The 19675-nt window shown below is 41.1% G+C and overlaps 1 protein-coding gene across 1 annotated transcript; it reads right to left on the reverse strand.

Moving 5' to 3' along the window:
- Positions 1-6305: 6305 nt before the first annotated feature.
- Positions 6306-18943, reverse strand: LOC139306230 (serine protease 27-like). Its single transcript, XM_070930180.1, has 8 exons — positions 18922-18943; positions 18095-18115; positions 17604-17763; positions 16310-16557; positions 16041-16174; positions 14800-15127; positions 11515-11537; positions 6306-6461 (listed from the first exon to the last, which is right to left on the reverse strand). Exons 1-8 carry the CDS (start codon positions 18941-18943, stop codon positions 6306-6308), a joined length of 1092 nt encoding a protein of 363 aa, XP_070786281.1.
- Positions 18944-19675: the final 732 nt, after the last annotated feature.

Below are 19675 nucleotides of genomic sequence, written 5' to 3' on the forward strand. Positions count from 1 at the left end.
ATTTCTTAAATCAATATATTCAACCAGTGACTCAGTCCAACTCCCTCTCTCGCTTTGTTTCTTGGACCGAACTGCAGGTTTACAAAACAAAGGCTAGACGCTAGCAATTGTCTCTCATTGTGTATGTGTGTATATGTGTGTGTTTCCTGTAGCTCACTGATACACACTGTGTTTTGGGTCTGCTAGCGCTTGTCTTGCTTGCGTGGTGTGTGTCTGGCTAATTGTCTTGGCCTCGCCGCGTCGCCATTAGCATTCCCCAGCTGGACGGAGACGAAAGGGCAACTTCACCCTGTCCGAGTAAAGAGGGACTGACAGCGGAAAAAGACAGAGCGGGAGGCGAGAAAACAGATGAGCCAAAACAATGGAGCTTCTTGGATTTGGCTGTCGCTGCTCCCAGTGACTGTGTGTGTGTGTGTGTGTGTGTGTGTGTGCACGCCAAACGTTTGAGAAGCAAAACAAGCAGCATGAATATGGATGCAGTGGCCGGGGCTGCAGAGCCAGTGAATACATCATCAGAGACGGCGCTGTGGGAGTGTGTTTAAAAGACGGGGATGATAACAGTGAAAACATCTCATTCTCTGTGTAATCTTTAGCCTTTTAATGAAAAAGGCACAAAAAAAGTGACGTACACAAACTTTAAAACCTGCATTTCTTTATGTTTTTGTGGAGCCGGTAAACATGTATTTCCTGCTTTCTTGTACATTATAGTGTTGTCTGAAGGCATAGCCACTATTATTTTAATGTTGGACATGTCAAATACAGTCTAAAATGACTTTTATTGATTAACAGCAGACATTTTTGATTGTTTTTTTACAGGTGCATCTGTTTGTGTTCATGTTTAAAAGGTCCATGATGCATCAAAAACAAACTCATTTAGAATAGACTCTTTAAAAGGCACTAAAAAAGGCTACGACAACTCCTTTCACCTCAGCTGACACTTCATCTCCTATCTGTGCTTACACAATGGCACTTAAAGCTCCATTCACTTCCTACACTTCAACTCCTGCCAGTACACTTCAACTGCCATTTAACTCCTTTCATTAAACACACTTCAGCTCCCACTGTAACTCTTTTTGATTGTTTACACTTCAACTGACTTATCAACCCATTTGAGTCTTTCTACATGGACTGACACTCACAGCTTTTTAGGTGCTTACTTGAACTTCCACTGCTTGTAAAACACTTGAACTGCTTTCAGCACTTATATCTAAACTGACCGTTGACTTTCAAACGGCTCTTAAACTGACATTAACTTCTTTCTGTGTTTACACAACTGACGCTTGAACTGACTCATTTCTTTCATCCCTTGTTGACATTTCAACTCCTTTCGAATGCCACTGTAATATTTTTCAGTGCTTCAACTTCAGCTAGAACTTGAAGTTATTTTTATATATATATATATATATATATATATATATAAAAGCTCTCAAGAATAATCATTTTAAAACATTTTAAATGTTTAAATTGTCTTAAATGTAATTCATAAGCTGAGGTGATCGCATTTAATTTTCCTTTAGCCAATTTAGCTATTTGTAGCTACAGTATACCAGTATAACATTAGCGTTTAATCCCTAGCCAGTTGATACAGTAGTATTCAATTTTATTAAACTAAAATAGCATCTGTTTTACCTTAAATGTCATTGTTTAGTGAAAAGTCTTTCCACATTACACTTTTTGACTAATTAAGACATAACAACTTTGTTGAATGCTGGAAAGTATGGAACAGATTTAAAATATTTCAGAGGTTAATTAAGTGACGGAAAGCTAGTTGCCATGGCAGCAAAGAGCTCTTGATCTCTGGTGGACTTCTTCTTCTTCTTCTTCTGAAATGACAACGCCATGTACACTTTGGAAACCACCAAATCAAGTCCAGCTGGAACAACGCTGCGAGCTAGTGTTAGCCTGTTAGCTATCAGTTGCCTTCCCTCTGATTCTGGATCTCTGGTCATTTTATTGAATACATGTTCATCTCTCAAGGAGTTTCCAGTGAGACACAACGCTTCAGGTCCTTCCCTGGAGAGAGAGAGAGAGAGAGAGAGAGAGAGAGAAAGAGGTGATTCTGGTCGTGGCTGCGAAGTAAATTGGACATTAATCAAGTCATCTGTTACTGTCACTCCTCTTTACCAAACCAGGGTTACTTCCTCTCATTTCTCCCCTCCATTGTACAGTGCTGTGAAAAAGTATTTGCCCTCTTCCTGATTTCTTATATTTTTGCATATTTGTCACACTTAAATGTTTCAGATCATCAAACAAATTTTAATATAAGACAAAGATAACCCGAGTAAATACAAAATGCAGTTTTTAAATGATGATTTCATTTATTAAGGGGAAAAAACTATCCAAACCTACCTGGCCCTATGTGAAAAAGTCATGAATTAACTGTGATTAACCACATTTTTTGGAAAGCTGAGTTCAATTTCACTAGCCACACCCAGACCTGATTACTGCCAGACCTGTTGAATCAAGAAATCACTTAAATAGAGCCTGTCTGACAAAATGAAGCAGGCTGAAAGATCTCAAAAAGCAAAACATCATGCCGAGGTCTAAAGAAATTCAGAAACAGATGAGAAACAAAGTCACTGACATCTATCAGTCTGGAAAAGGGTTACAAAGCCATTCTAAGGCTTTGGGACTCCAGTGAACCACGGTGAGAGCCATTATCCACAAATGGAGAAAACTTGGAACAGTGGTGAACCTTCCCAGGGGGGGCCAGCCTACCAAAATTACTCCACGAGTGCATCGACGACTCATCCAGGAGGTCACAAAAGAACCAAGAACAACATCTAAAGAACTGCAGGCCTCACTGGCCTCAGTTAAGGTCAGGGTTCAGGATTCAACAATAAGAAAGACACTGGGGAAAAATGGCATCCACTTGGGTTATGCAGCAGGACAATGACCCGAAACACACCAGCAAGTCCACCTCTGAATGGCTTAAAAAAAACAAAATGAAGGTTTTGGAGTGGCCTAGTCAAAGTCCAGACTTAAATCTAATTGAGATGCTGTGGCACGACCTTAAACAGGCCGTTCATGCTCGAAAACCCTCCAATGTGGCTGAATTAAAACAATTCTGCAAAGAAGAGCGGGCCAAAATTCCTCCACAGCGATGAAGAAGACTCATTGCCAGTTATGGTAAACGCTTGATTGCAGTCGTTGCCGCCGAGGGTGGCACAACCAGTTATTAGGTCTAGGGGGCAATTACTTTTTCACATAGGACCAGGTAGATTTAGATAGCTTTTTTCCCTTAATAAAATGAAATCATCATTTAAAAACTGCATTTTGTATTTACTCGGGTTATCTTTGTCTTATATTAAAATTTGTTTGATGATCTGAAACATTGAAGCGTGACAAATATGCAAAAAAATAAGAAATCAGGAAGGGGGCAAATACTTTTTCACAGCACTGTAACTACTTCTGAAAGGTTATTTCAGCTGTGCAGCAGAACAAATTCCTTCACTGTCATTTCTTAGTTTTCTTCGTCAGATATTGCAGCCTCATCTTCACTCTTCAATACAGAATACAACATAGCCTCATTCCCTCTGATCGCACATTTTCTATAAAGTTTGTTCTCCAAACTCGACGCTGCTTTTTGTTCTCTGTACTTTTTTTGTAGGATGAGATTTAGTCATTTATAAGCCATTTGCCCAGTTCTGTCTGCCTCTCTTGGCAACAGATTCTGATCCCACTGAGTGAAGTGCAAGTCATTCACACAGTTGACCTCCTCATCGACATCGCCCGATGCCTTACTTTACTCGAGTAGCTCCTAAAACGCTTCCCACCGGCTGCCTTTCAATGAACCTGAACCCTTCAGATTCTGCAGATTGTGCACTAAACATTGCACTCCCTGCAGCAGCATTACGTCTTTTACGACGTCTTTACGAAAGTTTTCAATTTAAGAAAGAAAATAAGGGGGATGACAGCCTTTTTCTTTCATGTCTTTCCATTATTACTTTACCAGCAAATTCCAACTGAAGTCAGCTCAGTTTTATTTCTATATATATATATTTTTTATATATCCCAAAGATCACAGATAACACATTTGCCTCTACGGCTTTGTACAGTATCTCTACAGTATGCGACACCTTCTCTCCCTGGAGCTACAACTTGGATAAGGAAAACTCTTACATCAAAAGTTCCTATAACGACCTGTATTGCACCGACAGAACCAGTTTGAACTGGTCTCTTGGGGTCGGGAACTTTTAGCCGAGTTGTAGAGGTAACACTGCAGAGTGAGCTGCAGCTGCTTCCAACATCTATTGAACAAGCTGAACTTTGCATATAGGGCAGTACTGACTCCGGTAGACCTTTTGTGTTTGTGGCCTTCTTGGTTTAATTTGTGCATGACACATTGCACTTTACAAGTCTCTACAGCTGTAAGCTTATAGTAAACCGTCCCTTATGCTTCATGTTGAGCTCGTCCCAGACTCTAGTCATCGCCTGTATGATCGATGACCGTGTTGCCGACTGGGTTGAATTACAATTTTGAGATTCGACAGTATCTCAGAGAGTTCTTCTCTTCCATTACACCGCCGCCTTCATCATCTGTCAGGACCAACAATGCTCCTGTGCCGCTGAAGTCGTGGTGATATGGATGAGATGTTTATGTGCCACGATCCTAAACCCTGATCAGGTTTTTTTTGTGGCATTCATGTGGGTGAAAGGTGTGTTTTGGATCTTCATTCTCTGAAGCAGAACGACTGCGGCTGAATGTGTGACGACCCAAACTACAAGTCGTAAACTATGTCCCTGCTTTTGTAGGAACTTTATATTAAATTGTTGTTGCCTGACTTCTTTGTTAGACATTTCCATAATCTCCTGTGTGTGTGTGTGTGTGAGCATTTGTGTTTTAATACTAGTGTGTGTGGGTGTTAAAGAATAACAGAGAAAGAATAAAGAGAGAGAACAGCCTCTGGGAAGAAAAAGTGGAGCAAATAAGCACACGGTGAACCTCAGTGGGCACATCTTTGTGGAACGATGCGACGCCCAGAGGTCAGTGTCACTGACGTCTGAAATAACAAAGAAGTGAATTTTCTCTCCAACGAAGTGGATTTTACTCTCAGCACTAGAAGCTCAAATCTGACCCGAAACACATTTCGCAAATGTCATGTTGAAGAAATGCAAAAAGAAGATAGAGAGTTTTCTCCTAAGGAGGTGAAAAGTCAGTTTAGGCTTTTATTTTGGCGGTATCATCTACTTCAAACAGGCCAACCGGTTAAAAATCTTCTCTTAGATCGTCTCACACTGTTATGTATGATCGCTTTACAGATTCACACTGAGAAAAATGGTTCTATAAAATGGATTTTCACCCAAACTTTGTTTTCCTGTTGCATAAAACCACTGACCCCTGCGACTGTTCTACGTTCAGACTGGGCTAACTTTCCTCTAAGCTTGTACATTAACACTAATATACAACTATGTGCAGTTTATGTACTGTCTTCACATTAGAAACGGCCTAAAATACTTCAATACATTTCGGCCGAGTGATAAAGCCGCCGCCTCCCAGTTCATGATCATTTGGCTGTTGGTGTGATTGCAGCTGTGTCCTTGTGTCTCGTGGCTGAATTGCATTCTGGTCTATTTCCCGCCGCTGTGGGTGGAGAAATCGGTGTCTCTGCCTCCGCTGTGATGAATTTTAACCCTGTGAGAGAGTGTTGAATGTCGCTGAATGAAAGTGAAACTGATACCGAAGCTCTGATGTCTACATTTGGCCTGATAAGAAAATGACACCATTAGACGACAAGATGGGCTCACAAAGACAACAGACTCTTGTGTTGTGTCCTCTTATAAATATTAGAAGGCTTTGGTTTTGTAATGAGCTCATGACCCCCCCCCCCCCCCCCCGTGTGTTTGTGTGTTTCAGAGTGAAAAAGCCTTTGAGTTGCAGAAACAGATGTTTCATTTCATGCGGGATGCCCTCAAACAAGCCGCTGAACAAAGGAAGAATCCCACATTTTGGATCACCATCGAAGAGACTCAACTCGTGGCTGCAAATGAGCGGTTTATGCAAGTGTGTGTGTGTGTGTGGAGTCTTTTCAAGAAGAAGAAGAAGAAGAAGAAGAACCAGTTAGTAAAAGTCTCTATTTCCATGCATTATTAGGCAGCGGGGCCATGTGCCAAATAGCTTCCATATCCATTAAACGTCCCTTAAGTGAGAGCTGAGCCACAGAGCAGATCTCTCAATTTAGTCTCCACTCTGACTCCTGCTGATGGTCAGCCACTGAAAGAATGAGTTAGCAGATACAAGAATGTTGCTGAAATGAGGTTTTCTCTGAGCGGCTGGCTTCGCTCTTCGTGCCGGGGCGAAGAGCTCACCGATTCAAGGCGACCTCTGCTGCTCCTTCACACGGAGAGGAGCCGGTGGAGGTGGTTCGGGCCGTCTGGTAATGGTGATTGGAGGGTGGAGGGTGGAGGGAGACGTGCGGGGCAAAAATCCAAGAGACGACTCCCAGCGTGCCCGGGAGAGGCTGGGATTCCCAAGACAACGGGAGGGAGAAAAAGTGATCGTGACCTGGGTAACATTCAGTAAAGTGGATAAGATTACGTTTTTTTTTTTCTTCTACCGATAAACTGCAGTTCCTGTTAAGGCTGTCAAAGATGCTGCATTTGTTTCGGGTGATTTTTTTTTTTTCGGGTTTAACCAAAATATTTGAGACCCTTTTGTTCTTCCAACGTTTTGGCAACATGTCAATGTCCCAGTTCTCTGAATTGTCTTTGACGTTTGGGTTAGACACAAAAATAAATAACAAGAACCACCATTAACAAATACATATTTATAAAACGACAAATGAAGACAATCCTGCGTACGCGTTTGTGATCTAACAGGTTCGTATCTCGTCTTTAATATGCAGCCGCCTGCTGTAAACACGACGCAGCATCATCACACTTTTCCCGTCAGTTCAGATTTGTGAACTGAAAACACAGCAGCGTTTTCTGCCCTCAGTGTGGCTTCACCTCCACATATAACCTCCCTTTCTTCCCTCTTTCTCACCGTGAACCTTTGAAAATGAGATTCCCTGCGGTTCTGTTTGTGTTTTCTTTCTCTGGCCACGTCTGCGCGACTTATTTCATCCTCTTCTGACTTTTTCTACCCGAGCTGCTCTCAAAACTTCGGCGCCGTATCGACACCAAACAGTTATAAATAAGTCATACATGGTCTGTTTCAGACAGCAGGATTTTCAGCCATTGTTTTACTTTTGTTATGTTTCTGCATAAAAATGTTGTAAAACTGGATATCAAATTAAAATCAACACGAGAGTTTGACGTTGATTGATAGCTGCTGATACACTGATCTCTGTGTGAAGGGTTGTGTAAAGCTACAGCAGATACAAACACACATTAACACTCATATAATCCTGCAGTCCTATCACTTTCTCCACTGGTAGGGCACCCAAGAAGCTAGGACACCATCCAGGGGCCCTTGCTGCAGTTTTTTCCAAACATGGGGGACGAACGCAGAAACTCGGCGTCATTAGATGTGTGAAGAGCTGCAAGGAAACCAACTGCAGAACCGACGCTGAGAGTGTTTGAGGGTAACCGCAGACAGCTAAACTGGGGAATACAGGATACACAGTGTACGATGTGTAGGTCAGCCTTTTTGGAAGTTAGACGGCATTAATATGTAGATGTTCAGAGGCAAGACAAGATGATTTAGAACAGAGGGTGCATGCAAATAAATGATTTGATAAATAAATGAATTAGAAAATGTCTCCAAAACAAGTCATCTTTGTATGATTAAGATGAGATGAACTAAACCCGCTCATGCTACTCACTCTTTTCAGTTTGTGTATTAACACATCATTAAACTCTGCGTGACTTGGCTGATATATTTAATCTGAAAACTTTCACCTTCTAAACTTTACAGCTTGGCTCATACTGACAATAATAATTTGCATCCTATTAGTGGCAGTTCAGTGTTAACAACGTGAACTCTCTCATCTGTCATTTCGTAATTAATAATGATATATATATCAGTATATTACCAACACACAATAATTATAATCAACATCTATATTCACAACACAGCAATGGATCTCTGTATTTCCCCTCAGGGTGGGTGAAATGACCCAAGAGTCCTTTGCACCTCAGAGAATAACATGGCAGCTCTCTGCTTATATTAACACATCTTATTTTCACTTGCAGATGTTTGTTTTGGGAACAATAAAACAGATGCTGCAGCGCATCAGAACTTTTTAAATATCTTCGGCTGCTTTGCTATTCATGTGCAACCATCTGGACGATATTTTGTACTGCGAGCTTCCCAAACTGGACTCGTCGTGGCCAGCGCGTTGAGGATATGTTAATAATGTTGTAGATATTTTAGGGAATAATTGAGGGATCATCAAGTAAAGCCTGTGTAATTGTAGTGTTCTTTAAGACTCGATGATAGGAAGCCTCCACTTTCAGGCATAGACGCTGAAAGCAGAGAAAGACACTGAAGAGAGAGAGACGCGAAGGAAGAGACCAGATTGACAGTTTCGACGAAGAGCTAAATCTGTCGGGAAGAACAACCTTTGCTGCAGAGGAAGAGGATGATTTCAGCAGGAGAAGACGATTACAGGATGAAGACGAGGGATGAATGAAGGAGAAGAAAGGACTAAATCCCTAATCCAGAGTTTAATTTCCCACTTAAACCGACACCTATATATAGATACATTCACGCAGATACCAGCCGTTTACCGTGAAATGAAGCGGAAATGTCGAGCCTTTGTAACGCGGGATGACGCGAGTGGCTTGTGATGAAAAATCTGCTGTTAAGAAGGAATTTAAGTCGTCCGGTAACTGAACCGGTTCAGAAGAGGAAAGTTGAAGGTTTGATTTAAAGTGTCACGAGCAGTTTGTGTTTTAGTTCTACGGAGCGAAAAACAAGAAAGAACAAGAACCTTTTTACAGTTTAAATCGACTCGCGGATTCATAATCTTTGCTAAAACTTAAATAACAAAAACAGCTCTGAACTCATCCCTCCAAAACAACATAACAGTTTTGTACATATTTGACAAGCGCACAAACTTGTTGCAGTGTCACAAAACGTTTCTGCTATTTTGTAGAACGTCTAACATTTCAAATAAATTCACATGTTGTGCTTCTCGAAGGATATTAAGAGAATAGAGTACATTTTAACAATGTTTTTTGCAGACAATGATATTAAAAGGAAAACAAAATATATTACAAAACGCCAAGAACATAATCTTATGTAATAGATGTTAAATTTGACGCAGATTATAAAGCGAATATGAAGGAAACTGAGGAGAATAAGGAACATATTAGTTGCTTAACTTGAGTGTATGAAGGTGAGATGACAACACGAGAGATAAATGAAGACAAAGTGACGTGAAAGGGTCAAAACCTCCACATGTAACCGTTTCTGACACAATATGAGGACAGATTCCTCAATGTCAATACGTCTACATGACAGCAGCCTCTTCCTCCCCTTTTAGAATCAGTCTACTTAATGAGAACCACATGGGGTCACAGAGCATCCACTATCACAGCCACTTATCTACATTGGAGACTATTTTACAGATCAGATTTGAATGAAATTTCCACATAAGCCACTTTCTTTTGAATCCCTTAAACCGGCCCTCTAGCGGTCTTATCTCATATGAAATGCAACGTAGGAAAATGAGAGAAATTCCACAGAAATCTGGAATGAATGATATCCATCTCATCTCTCTTCATGCTAAATTGAAAGCGACCCTCGGGGGAGGTTTCCTTCTCCTGCTGATGCAGCTCCGGTTTACAATGAAAATAATCCAATTTCTGGTCGAATGACCCGCGTAGTGTCAAATTGTTTTAACTGCACAGGGTGAGAAGTAATAAACCGAGGACTGGGATATGTGAGCCAAAATAAAAATGAGGAAGAGGAGGATGAAAGTTTGTGGGAGGAGGGGAAATTGATAGGAGGATAAAGTGGAAAAGTGGTGAGGGAAATTGGGTAATAAAATTGTAATATAAAAGGAGGGAGGAAGATAAAAGCAGGAGGAAGAGTGTAAAAAGGGGAGGAAAGGAAATAAAATGAGAATGGCAGGAAAAGGATAGAAAGGAGAATGACGAAAGCTAGAAATATCCCCCAAAAATAGGAATTATTAACAATAACCAAACCAAAAATCCAGGCACAGATTAGAGGGAGAGGAACAGAGGATTTATTCTTGTTATGTTTTCACATTAACTCTCCTCCAAGGGCACAATATCCTCCACCCTCTGCACCTTTCTCCCTCTCCACATCTAATGAAGAATCTCAGCCTCAAACCATCACTTCTGCTCAACATACCTCCTCCCCTTTCTTCTCCCTGGCCGCTGCTGCCTCCTGGTTTTAATTTAATTTGACACTTTCCCAGTGTCTTCTTATCTTTCTAACCATCACCATGTCTACAATTAGGTTCTTCTTTTAGTAAAGACAACACGAGACAGAGTCTAAAGCTAGAAGCTAATGTCTCTGTGAGGCTAAATGCTAACGTCAGCATGCTAACATGCTCTCATACATGCTGATGTTAAGGGTGCCTTCAAATGGGGTCGTGTTTACGAGAAGAGGCCATATGACGACCTCGTATGGACATTTTCTGGTAGTTTTTCTGCATAACTTTATAATATGTCTGAGGAAAATGTTGATATTCCCAACGGCCTCATCTTTTCATTATGCCTTTGCATTTCCTGTGTTACGCACTCGCTAGCTTGCTAAATTGTTAGGCTAAGTATAGGACACATTTTAACGGGATGATGGCGCTAGATGAAAAGTTAGGGGATCACAAGTTAGTGCAATTCATCGTGAGGCGGACGTGATTGCATGTGTCAGTCAAAACCACAAACTTCAACCTGCTGGCGGCGCTAGAAGAAAAGTCAAGGGGTCACCGGAGTTAGTCGTCTGGAAACCTCAAAAGTCTGTATCAGATTTTGTGCTAACCAATCCAGAAAATGTGGAGATATTTATTTATATTTAGGAGCGTTATTTCTTCTTTAAAGGCTATACTTGGGATATTTGGGATTCTCCTAGCGGCCACGGATGCAGATCAAAATGTCATTCCTAAAGTTACTTCAAACGTCCCAAAAAATGCTGAACAAGATGTACTTTTACAGACTTTTTAGGGAACCAGATGACTATATCCCCTTCAATCAATCAAGCACAAAGACACCGACAGACATTAATCAGTCAGATAGAAGTGAAGGGCAACCAGGATGGAAGGGTAATACTTCCGCTGGCTGAAATGCCCGATGCATACAAATATGCACAGCCGGTTTAATGAACCTATCAATCACACCTCAGGAAAGAGCAGCGTGGAGAGCTGCAGTGAAACCGGAACTTCCAGATTCTGTTGTAAGAAGTAAGAAAACTTCTTCTTCCTGTATGAATCTAACAGTATCCAGGTTTCTGACAGTGTGGCCTCGTCTTTTCTTTTTATTATTAATTGTATTAGTAGTGTCTTACATTGCCACTGTTTTTTTTGTTTGTTTTGGTCTTATTATTTTGCAGCACAATATGTAGATCTCAGCCACTTTATATTATCTCTGTACTGACTGATTTACCTGAACAGGTGAGGATGAACCACCTAATGAGACCAGACAGACACAGAGTTTCAGAATTTAGCCACATTTCTGCCAGATTGCATTCAATCAAACTTTATTTGTGTCGCACCTTTTATACAGGTTAGTGAAGTTCAAAGTGCTGCACAGATGCACAATATGCATCAATATGATTTATAACCAACAACAACCTTAGTGAGTAAAATGTGCATCGAGTGTGTGTGTGTGTGTGTGTGTGTGTGTGTGTGTGTGTGTGTCTGTCGCACAAACACACACACTCTTAGAAATCAACAGAGACATTAAAGAAGGGAAACAAAGATGGAGGTAGAAGATGTAAGTGGGAGGGTGAAAAGAAGGAAGACACCCAGGTCATCTCCACATCTCTCACACACACACACACACACACACACACACACACACACACACACACACACATACACACATACACACACACACACACACACACACACTAGGCCACAACAGTGACTCAGTGCTTAGTCAGATGTTTCTGCCCAGAGGAAACGTAGGAAACTGCCTACAGTCAAGAGTCTCAGAGTTCACGAGAGGTTTGTGGAGGAAGAGTTGAGGGAACAGGAAGTGAACCACGACTGCATGATTCAACAGATACTGTGGCTGATAGTCCTGCAAGTGCACGTTGTACTGCTGCTGCTGCTGCTGCTGTCACTAATACCTGCAACTACCACTTTCAGACCGATGGTGCCTCGGTTCTCATTAGGTTGTGCAACAGTGGTGAGGCTGAAAAACAGTGAGTCAGTGCTGAGACGGAGCTGCAGCAGTTTATAATGCGCTCTTTAAAAAGTGACGTGTCATCGGTATGTCTGTCCTGTTTTTGCGCTGATCACTGGACAGTTATTAGAATGAATGAAAGAATTACAATGTTTACTGGTGGAATATTCATCTGTGTTTTAGTCCAATTTTAGACCATAATTCACTCGTATTTAAGCCCAGTTTAGTCCAATATTTACTGACGTTTTAGCTGTGGTTTGGTTTAATATTCACTGGTGTTTTAGCCCTGGTTTGGCCCAGTATTTGGTGGTGTCTTAGCTTTTGTGTGTTTTTCATGTGTGTGCAGAATTAAACACCACTACTCAGGCTTCCTAACATGTCTCATGTATTATGAACTTCTTCCAGTAAAGGTACATTTTTCACACGTTGCTGTTCCAGAAGGACATAAACAGAACAATATATATGCTGCACGTGTTAATTGAGTGGGTATTTTCTACTGCGGTGAATGTGGAATGGCCAGTATGTCATTATGTGCAGACATTTATGCTAATTTTTCACACAAATTAGTACAGACAAGGTACACAACTCTCACATGCAGTATCTGTCAGTCTCTAATATCAATCCACCTCTTGTGCGATCAAATTACATCTGCTGTTTTTGTACAACATTTCAATGTGTTTTGTTCTGTTAAATGCCACCTAAGAGTTCCTTTTCTTCTCATGGATCTGATCTTTACACTAATGTGATGAAAACCTCCGACAGGCTTTCACATTGTCAAAGATATATTGCCGGTACATATTCCTTCTTCCCATTTTCCCTTCTTTGAGCTTCATCTTTCTCTTTGATTTTTGACAAGAGACACAAATGAGACATTATGTAAGAAAGCATTAAAGAGGGACACCTTTTCAGTAATCTTAATATTTCTCTTCTGAGCCTCAGGACTGATACAAAAGATGCTGTGAGACACGTAAGAAACAAAGTGCTTCTACATCAGGGAAAGAAATCAACTTTATTTTCAGGGGGGTGTTTCTCGCCTCTGAGTCAGATTTGTTTTTGTCATCTTTGTGTTGTTCTCTGTGAGAAAAGCCCACAAACACACAATTTTACACCACTGAGACTACAATAATAATACACCATCACAGCCACAGAATAACAATGAGACCGTCTCTGTTGCTTCAGGCTGCCTGCTAGTTAGTTTTCCGATCAGCCACCCAGAACATATTGGAGCGCGGCTTTGTCACAAATGATCTACAGTGGCCTGTTGGGGACAGTAGTCGCGTTCATGTGTGAATATTTGAAAATTAAAATTTAAAAAAGGGAAAGGAAAGGAAAAATAAGGTGCATTTGGCCCAATTAGGTTTCATTTCGGAGGACGTTTGTGAACCTTGAAGGGCATTTAAGGGGCGAAGCCACATGACTACGAACATAACCGCAGTGGGGGTGGCACATAAACACCTAATGAGTGCTCAAACACACCTGGAATCAGTGAACGTAATTTTTCACACGATTGATCCTACAGGCCGGAGGAAATGAGTCGCACTTCCCTGCCAGGTTAACAGGCAAATATGTGAGTGTGTGTGTGTGTGTGTGAGTGCGTGTGTGCATTCCTCTCAGGAGCTTTATGGGAAATGACAGAGCGGGAAAACCAACCACAGCTCCCAGTATTTCAGGTTTAGACAGCCCGATTATGAGGGAATTTTCACCTTGTACACAGAGGACATTTTCTGTGTCTAAGTGTGTTCCTTCTAAAAAAAAAAATTAGTTTAAAGCTTCACTAATCAATATTTTCATACTAGAAAAAACAGCCCTGCAGTTCCTCTCAGCTCTACAGTGAGTTTTAGCACCGTCTGAAACTTTACCGTTTTGGTTCACTCTCACAGCTCTCGTCAACCTCGTTTCCAGATACAGCTGTTTTTAGCAGCTCTGATACATCGACTGTACACTCCCTAACAGCCAAACAGCTGAATATTTCCCCTACTGAGTTGGTGAAGACCAAAACAGAGCTGATAGGAGAGTGAATTCTCTACGGAAACACTTTAAATAAATGCTAAAAGTTGATGTTTATTCAATGTTTTTTCATTAGAAAGCATGTTTGGAAACCAACATTTCTCCACAGCACAATACAACATTTCTTTTTTAGAGTTGTTGTGCGTCAAACTTTAAATCACCTCCACCATCTGCAGGTTTATTAAATGACTTTTCAATAAAATACAGATTTGAAGCAGTTAAACTGAAAACTTAAAGAGTAAATATGAACTCAGTGATGTACAGGTGTACTCCAGGACATCGTGACATCACCGTTGGGTGTGGTCACAGGTGCAACAGTTATGTATCGTAACACAATTCATAAAAAGGGTTTGTTTTGTTGTCGACAATCACAATGTTTTAGTTTTGTACATTAAAAGAAGAGGACTCGTCAAACAAACAGAGGATGACACATTTGTGTTTAGAAAACGTCACCAACCAGAACATAAAGCGAAAGAACTAGAACACAGAGTGAGATGAAGTGAGTGAAGTGGGAGAAGTGGATCACGCTTTCACCACTGTCAAACACACTGTTGCCATTCTTGCAAGTGATGCGTGTTCTAGTAGTGTAAGTGGTGTTGGTGGTGGTGGTGGGGGTTGTGGTAGTGGTGGGGGGTACTGTCGGACAGGTAAAGTTTGAGTCGCTGTCAGCTCCTGAGGAAGTGAAGGTAACGAAGCCTGGTTTGCTGCTGCCAGTGACGTTGCTGATCCATTCCTGGTACTCGGACACACGGGTGTAACCTCCAGGTCTCATAGGCTCGGCGCAGCCTTCACCAAAACTCACAATTCCACTCTGGACCCAGAGAGAACCATTTTTGGACACCAGTGGACCCCCTGAGTCTCCCTGTGGAAAGAAATCGATAATAGTTGCTGGGCTAGAATAGGCATCCTATTTTAATAATTGATTAATTATTAAAAATTCCAAATATTCCCTACTTCCAGCTTCTCAATTGTGTGGATTTGCTTCTTTTCTCTGTTTTATGTTACAATAAACAATATTTTTGGTAGTTTTGGTCAGTTTGTCGGACAAAACCAGCAATTTGGACACGTCACCTCGGGCTTTAGGAAAGTATGATGGGCATTTGTAACTTTTTTTTTCTGTTTCATAGACCAAACAATTAATCGATTAATCAAGAAAGTAGTCAGCAGATTAATTGATCTAATATGAACCCAGCCCTGACATGAACATGCATCTGTGGAAATACACGTTATGCTCCCGATTTGTAAAACAGTATCCTCCACTGCCCCAAAATATCTATATCTTCAGATGCTGAATTAGCTGGTTGACCTGTTGCACCGATAAGCACAACCTCTTAGCAAATGTTAACAGTTTTTGCAACTGCTAACATGAAAACTAAGGTAAGCTAATGCTAACATAACTGGATAAATCTTGAGTAAAACTGGCAATAATCCAAAGACTCAAGTGAGACTAAAACTAATACACATTTCTGTCAAAAGGCTGAGACTCAAACTAACTTAAAATCAGAAGCACTTTACAGTAGCTTCAGGTAGAAGAAGACACGCTAGTAAACATGTGCATGACCTGCAGCTCATTTATGTAATGATCTCAATAAAGATGCTTATTTTAGGTGTCTTTGACAACCAATCCACTGGATGTAAAACCTGCCATGTAACTGAAACCTTACGACCAAGTTCATACTCCCAGTACGCTGTTCTGCTGCTTATTTTTCTCCCTAAAGTCCATTTATCCCCCGGCATTCGACATGGCATTACACAGCAAATAGACACACAGTCACCTGACATGCGTCCTTCCCTCCAGCTCTCAGCCCGGCACAGATCATGTTCTCTGTGAGTCCATCATAGGTGCATTTGCACTCATTGTTTCCCACTATTGGTACGTTGACCTCCCGAAGGATGTCGGAAGGGACACCTAGTTGGAGATATTTCACAGGTAAGATTCAAACAACTTTTACAGAACACATCTGTATGCATCATGGCACATCTAGGCACTTATTATTTATTGTTATTATACAGTCTGTGGGTTTACCATTAGTCTGAGTAACACCCCAACCAGTGACCCAGCTGTTAACCCCGGTGTGGAAAGTGCTGTCTCCTGAGGCTAAGCAGATCGGATATATGTAGTCTGTAAAATTCACAGGGGCCGACAGCTTCAGAAGACATATGTCGTTATCGTTGGTCAGGAAGTTGAATGAAGGGTGGCATGTGATCTGATCGAGTCCCCGTGACACTTCATTGAGGTCTGAGCCTGACTGGCTGTGGCGTCCCAGGTAAACGACTATCTTGAGGTACTCTCTGGAAGACAAAGAAGCAAAATAGTTCATTTTCTTTATCGTTATCTTGTCCGAATTGTGATTGGATCTCAATATGTTAGTTAGTTAGGTTTGGCTGTCAATAAATATGGCGTGTAGACCAGGTCAAGGAAGGCGAAGCCATGGACGGGCATCACTTCTTTATAAAACACTTTTTGCAGGGGGGACACTGTTAGCTGCTTCTACGACTTGTAGCTTTTTTTCCAGGCTTGCTTGAGTTAACAGGAAGAAGCGGAGTTAGGTGAGCTAGACCACCTCCCGATGTGGTCTGGCCGATCTGATCGCATTCTGATCCCAATGCATTTTGCGTGGATTTACATTAACGTGTGTGTTTTCCATATCCAGATACAGATTGCATGTTAATTTCAGGTGTAAATGGGGTCTTTGTGTGTCAACTGGTCACACGTTGATCGGTAGGTACTTATGATGGAGAAATCATATTTAAATGAAATCACATGTTGTGTACCACTGATCCCCTGGAGGGCCTCTAAAGTGGCACTTAAAAAAACTGTTTTGTAAATTTCAAGTTAGTGTATCCCTCTCTTATCAAATAAATCCAAATTATGTTGGTTAAGACAGGTTTGAAACTGTTTTAAAAAAGATTATATTGTTTAACCATGTTGAGCTTCCCATCTTAGTCTTGTTAAGACTTTGAATGTTGGTGGCGTGTTTGAGTTGTGGATAATTAGACATGCAGGTAAATTATATGTCACAGGTGGAATGTGGACGGTGGAGTCGCCTCCGGTGCACAGGACCCATAATTCTTAGCTCCATCAATGTTGACAGGTGTCAAGAAGCAATGCGTGGGACCCATTTTGACAACAAACCCTCAGAAAATGCTTTCAATTCCTTCAGAGAAGAAGTGAAAGTTGCAACATGGATGTTAATTAAAGCCTTTTGTTCCTGATAAGTGAAATAACGTCTGAACGTGTTTCTGATTGTGTATTGCTGGTCTCTACTACGCTGTCATGTCCGGCTGCAAGCTAACAAACCGAAAACAGTTTATAAAAGGAAACTGTGGTCCCTCACTCGATGCAGTGAGCAGCTGTCAGCACCCACTGGTCGGTAATCAGGGACCCTGCGCAGATCTGACGGCTACCAGTGTTTATACTGGCCTGCCAAGGCCAACTTCCTGGAGACGCATGTTGACCTCCCACAATTCTGGTGTTCTTTGAAGCCAGGCCGCATACTGACAGGAGAGAAGAGCCTTAAACATGGAGTATCTGCAACAAAGCCTCACCCATGTGGTTAAGACAAGTCTAAGACTAAGATCAGAGAAAGGTCATGGAGATTAAGTTTAGGGAAACATCTTCATGGTTAAAAGTGAACTGTTGGGTGGAGATGGGAGTGATGTTTTTTATATCTCCAGTACATCTCCAGCCACCAGGAAGTCAGACAGGAAGTTAAAAGTAAAAAACTATGCAGTCGGAGCACTTCCTTGTTGCTGGAAATGCATCCATTTTCTACATGGCTGACGGGACGACACGAAACTGGAAGAACTTGTAAAGTTGGATGCTTACCTGGCAGCTGTGACTGAGACCCTGAGAGTTCGAACACAGAAAGAAATATGATGATGAAGATGATGAGTACATACCAAAAAGAGAAAGCTTAAAGCTTTTTTTAAATTGTCCTACCGGTTAAGTTTAAGTCTCATTGTGTAACAAAATCTGATTTCTGATTTAGAAATATTTCTGTTCCACTTGTGGGTAAAATATTTCCAAAGAATGACTTAAATAAATTTGCTAGTATTATTGCTGTCTCATTAATTAATCTCTTTTATTCACAATTGTTTAAAACAGAGAAATAGAAATGATAGGAATCCAAATTATAGGTTGAATTTAGTACAAAAAAGGGTCATCAAAATGAAGCAGTGTGGAAAGCAACTGATCACAAGCACTCCACTGACACTTTAGTGACTTTAATTGATTAGCTTTTAGATGCACTTGAGCTTTTTTTTCTGATTACATTATGAAATCAGTCATTTTGCTTCTCTTTTTTTTTTTCAGCCAACATTTACTGTTATTTTGACCCAGTCAGGAGGATTTTCCATTCATGCAGCCAACTGTGAAAAAAGCTTTTTGATAGAAAAGACGTTCATCACTTTGAAGAACATCGCTGAACTGCAGAGTGAGTGGTTGGTGTAATGTATTCATAATGAAATGGTTGCAGGCAGGATGCCACACGGGCCCTTTCACAGCAACCAGACGGGAAAAGAATTGTCACGAGCTGCCTTTGTGTTTTTACCTGAGCGGTGACTGTCTTGTACTCCTTCCATTCTTTATGTAAGCCAATTTATGACAAAAAAAATGTGTAATATTGTGAAGAAGAATCAAACCGTCTTTCTTACCTCTGGATGAGAGAACGATCATCACGGTTAAACCACACAGAAACTGGTAGAGAGACATTTTAACATTGCCTCCTCCACTTTTAGCTCAAGTTTAAATACCTTGTTCTCAGCTCCACCCACAGTGTCAAACCTTCCAGTAAACCGTCACCATTAGTTTTTCCCTTCACATGACACAGCTCATACTATAGGAAGCTCTGGGTGAGGCCGTCAAGTCGAACATGTGTGTCTTGATGCCTGCATTTATCTGCACCTTTGTACAAAAGAACAGGCTTAACAGGGACCATCCCGACTTGTGTTGTCAGTGCAAGTTACACAAGACACGTCAATCTAAACTTTGCTAACATCAGCCACCAAGAGCTGCTGTGGATTATGAGCTTCCGACTTGTTCGCGACAATTTCAAAGTCCTCATTACGACCGGGAAAGTCTGGTTTTATCCAGCTGATATAAGGAGTTGGTGCTATTTCTTCTTTCGGAAGTTACGCAGTCTTTAATGAAAGGACCGACTCAGGCACTTGAAAATGTGCCATAAAGCTGTTATGACGTGTGATGTACTGGCCTTGGATTTACTCTAAATGTTGTGAGTTTTAAATAAAAAACATCACATTGGCTTATTTCAGAATTGGTAACATTGGTCCGAATGGCTGTTTTCTCTGAGATTACAGTCCCTCATGTCTTATCAGTTTAGGTATTGTTGTGAACTCATAATGCTCAATCAAATCACGGAGTCGCCTCTATGCATCCGTTGTGAAAACC

Source organism: Enoplosus armatus, chromosome 23 (assembly GCF_043641665.1).
Source record: "Enoplosus armatus isolate fEnoArm2 chromosome 23, fEnoArm2.hap1, whole genome shotgun sequence".
NCBI classification, from domain to species: domain Eukaryota; kingdom Metazoa; phylum Chordata; class Actinopteri; order Centrarchiformes; family Enoplosidae; genus Enoplosus; species Enoplosus armatus.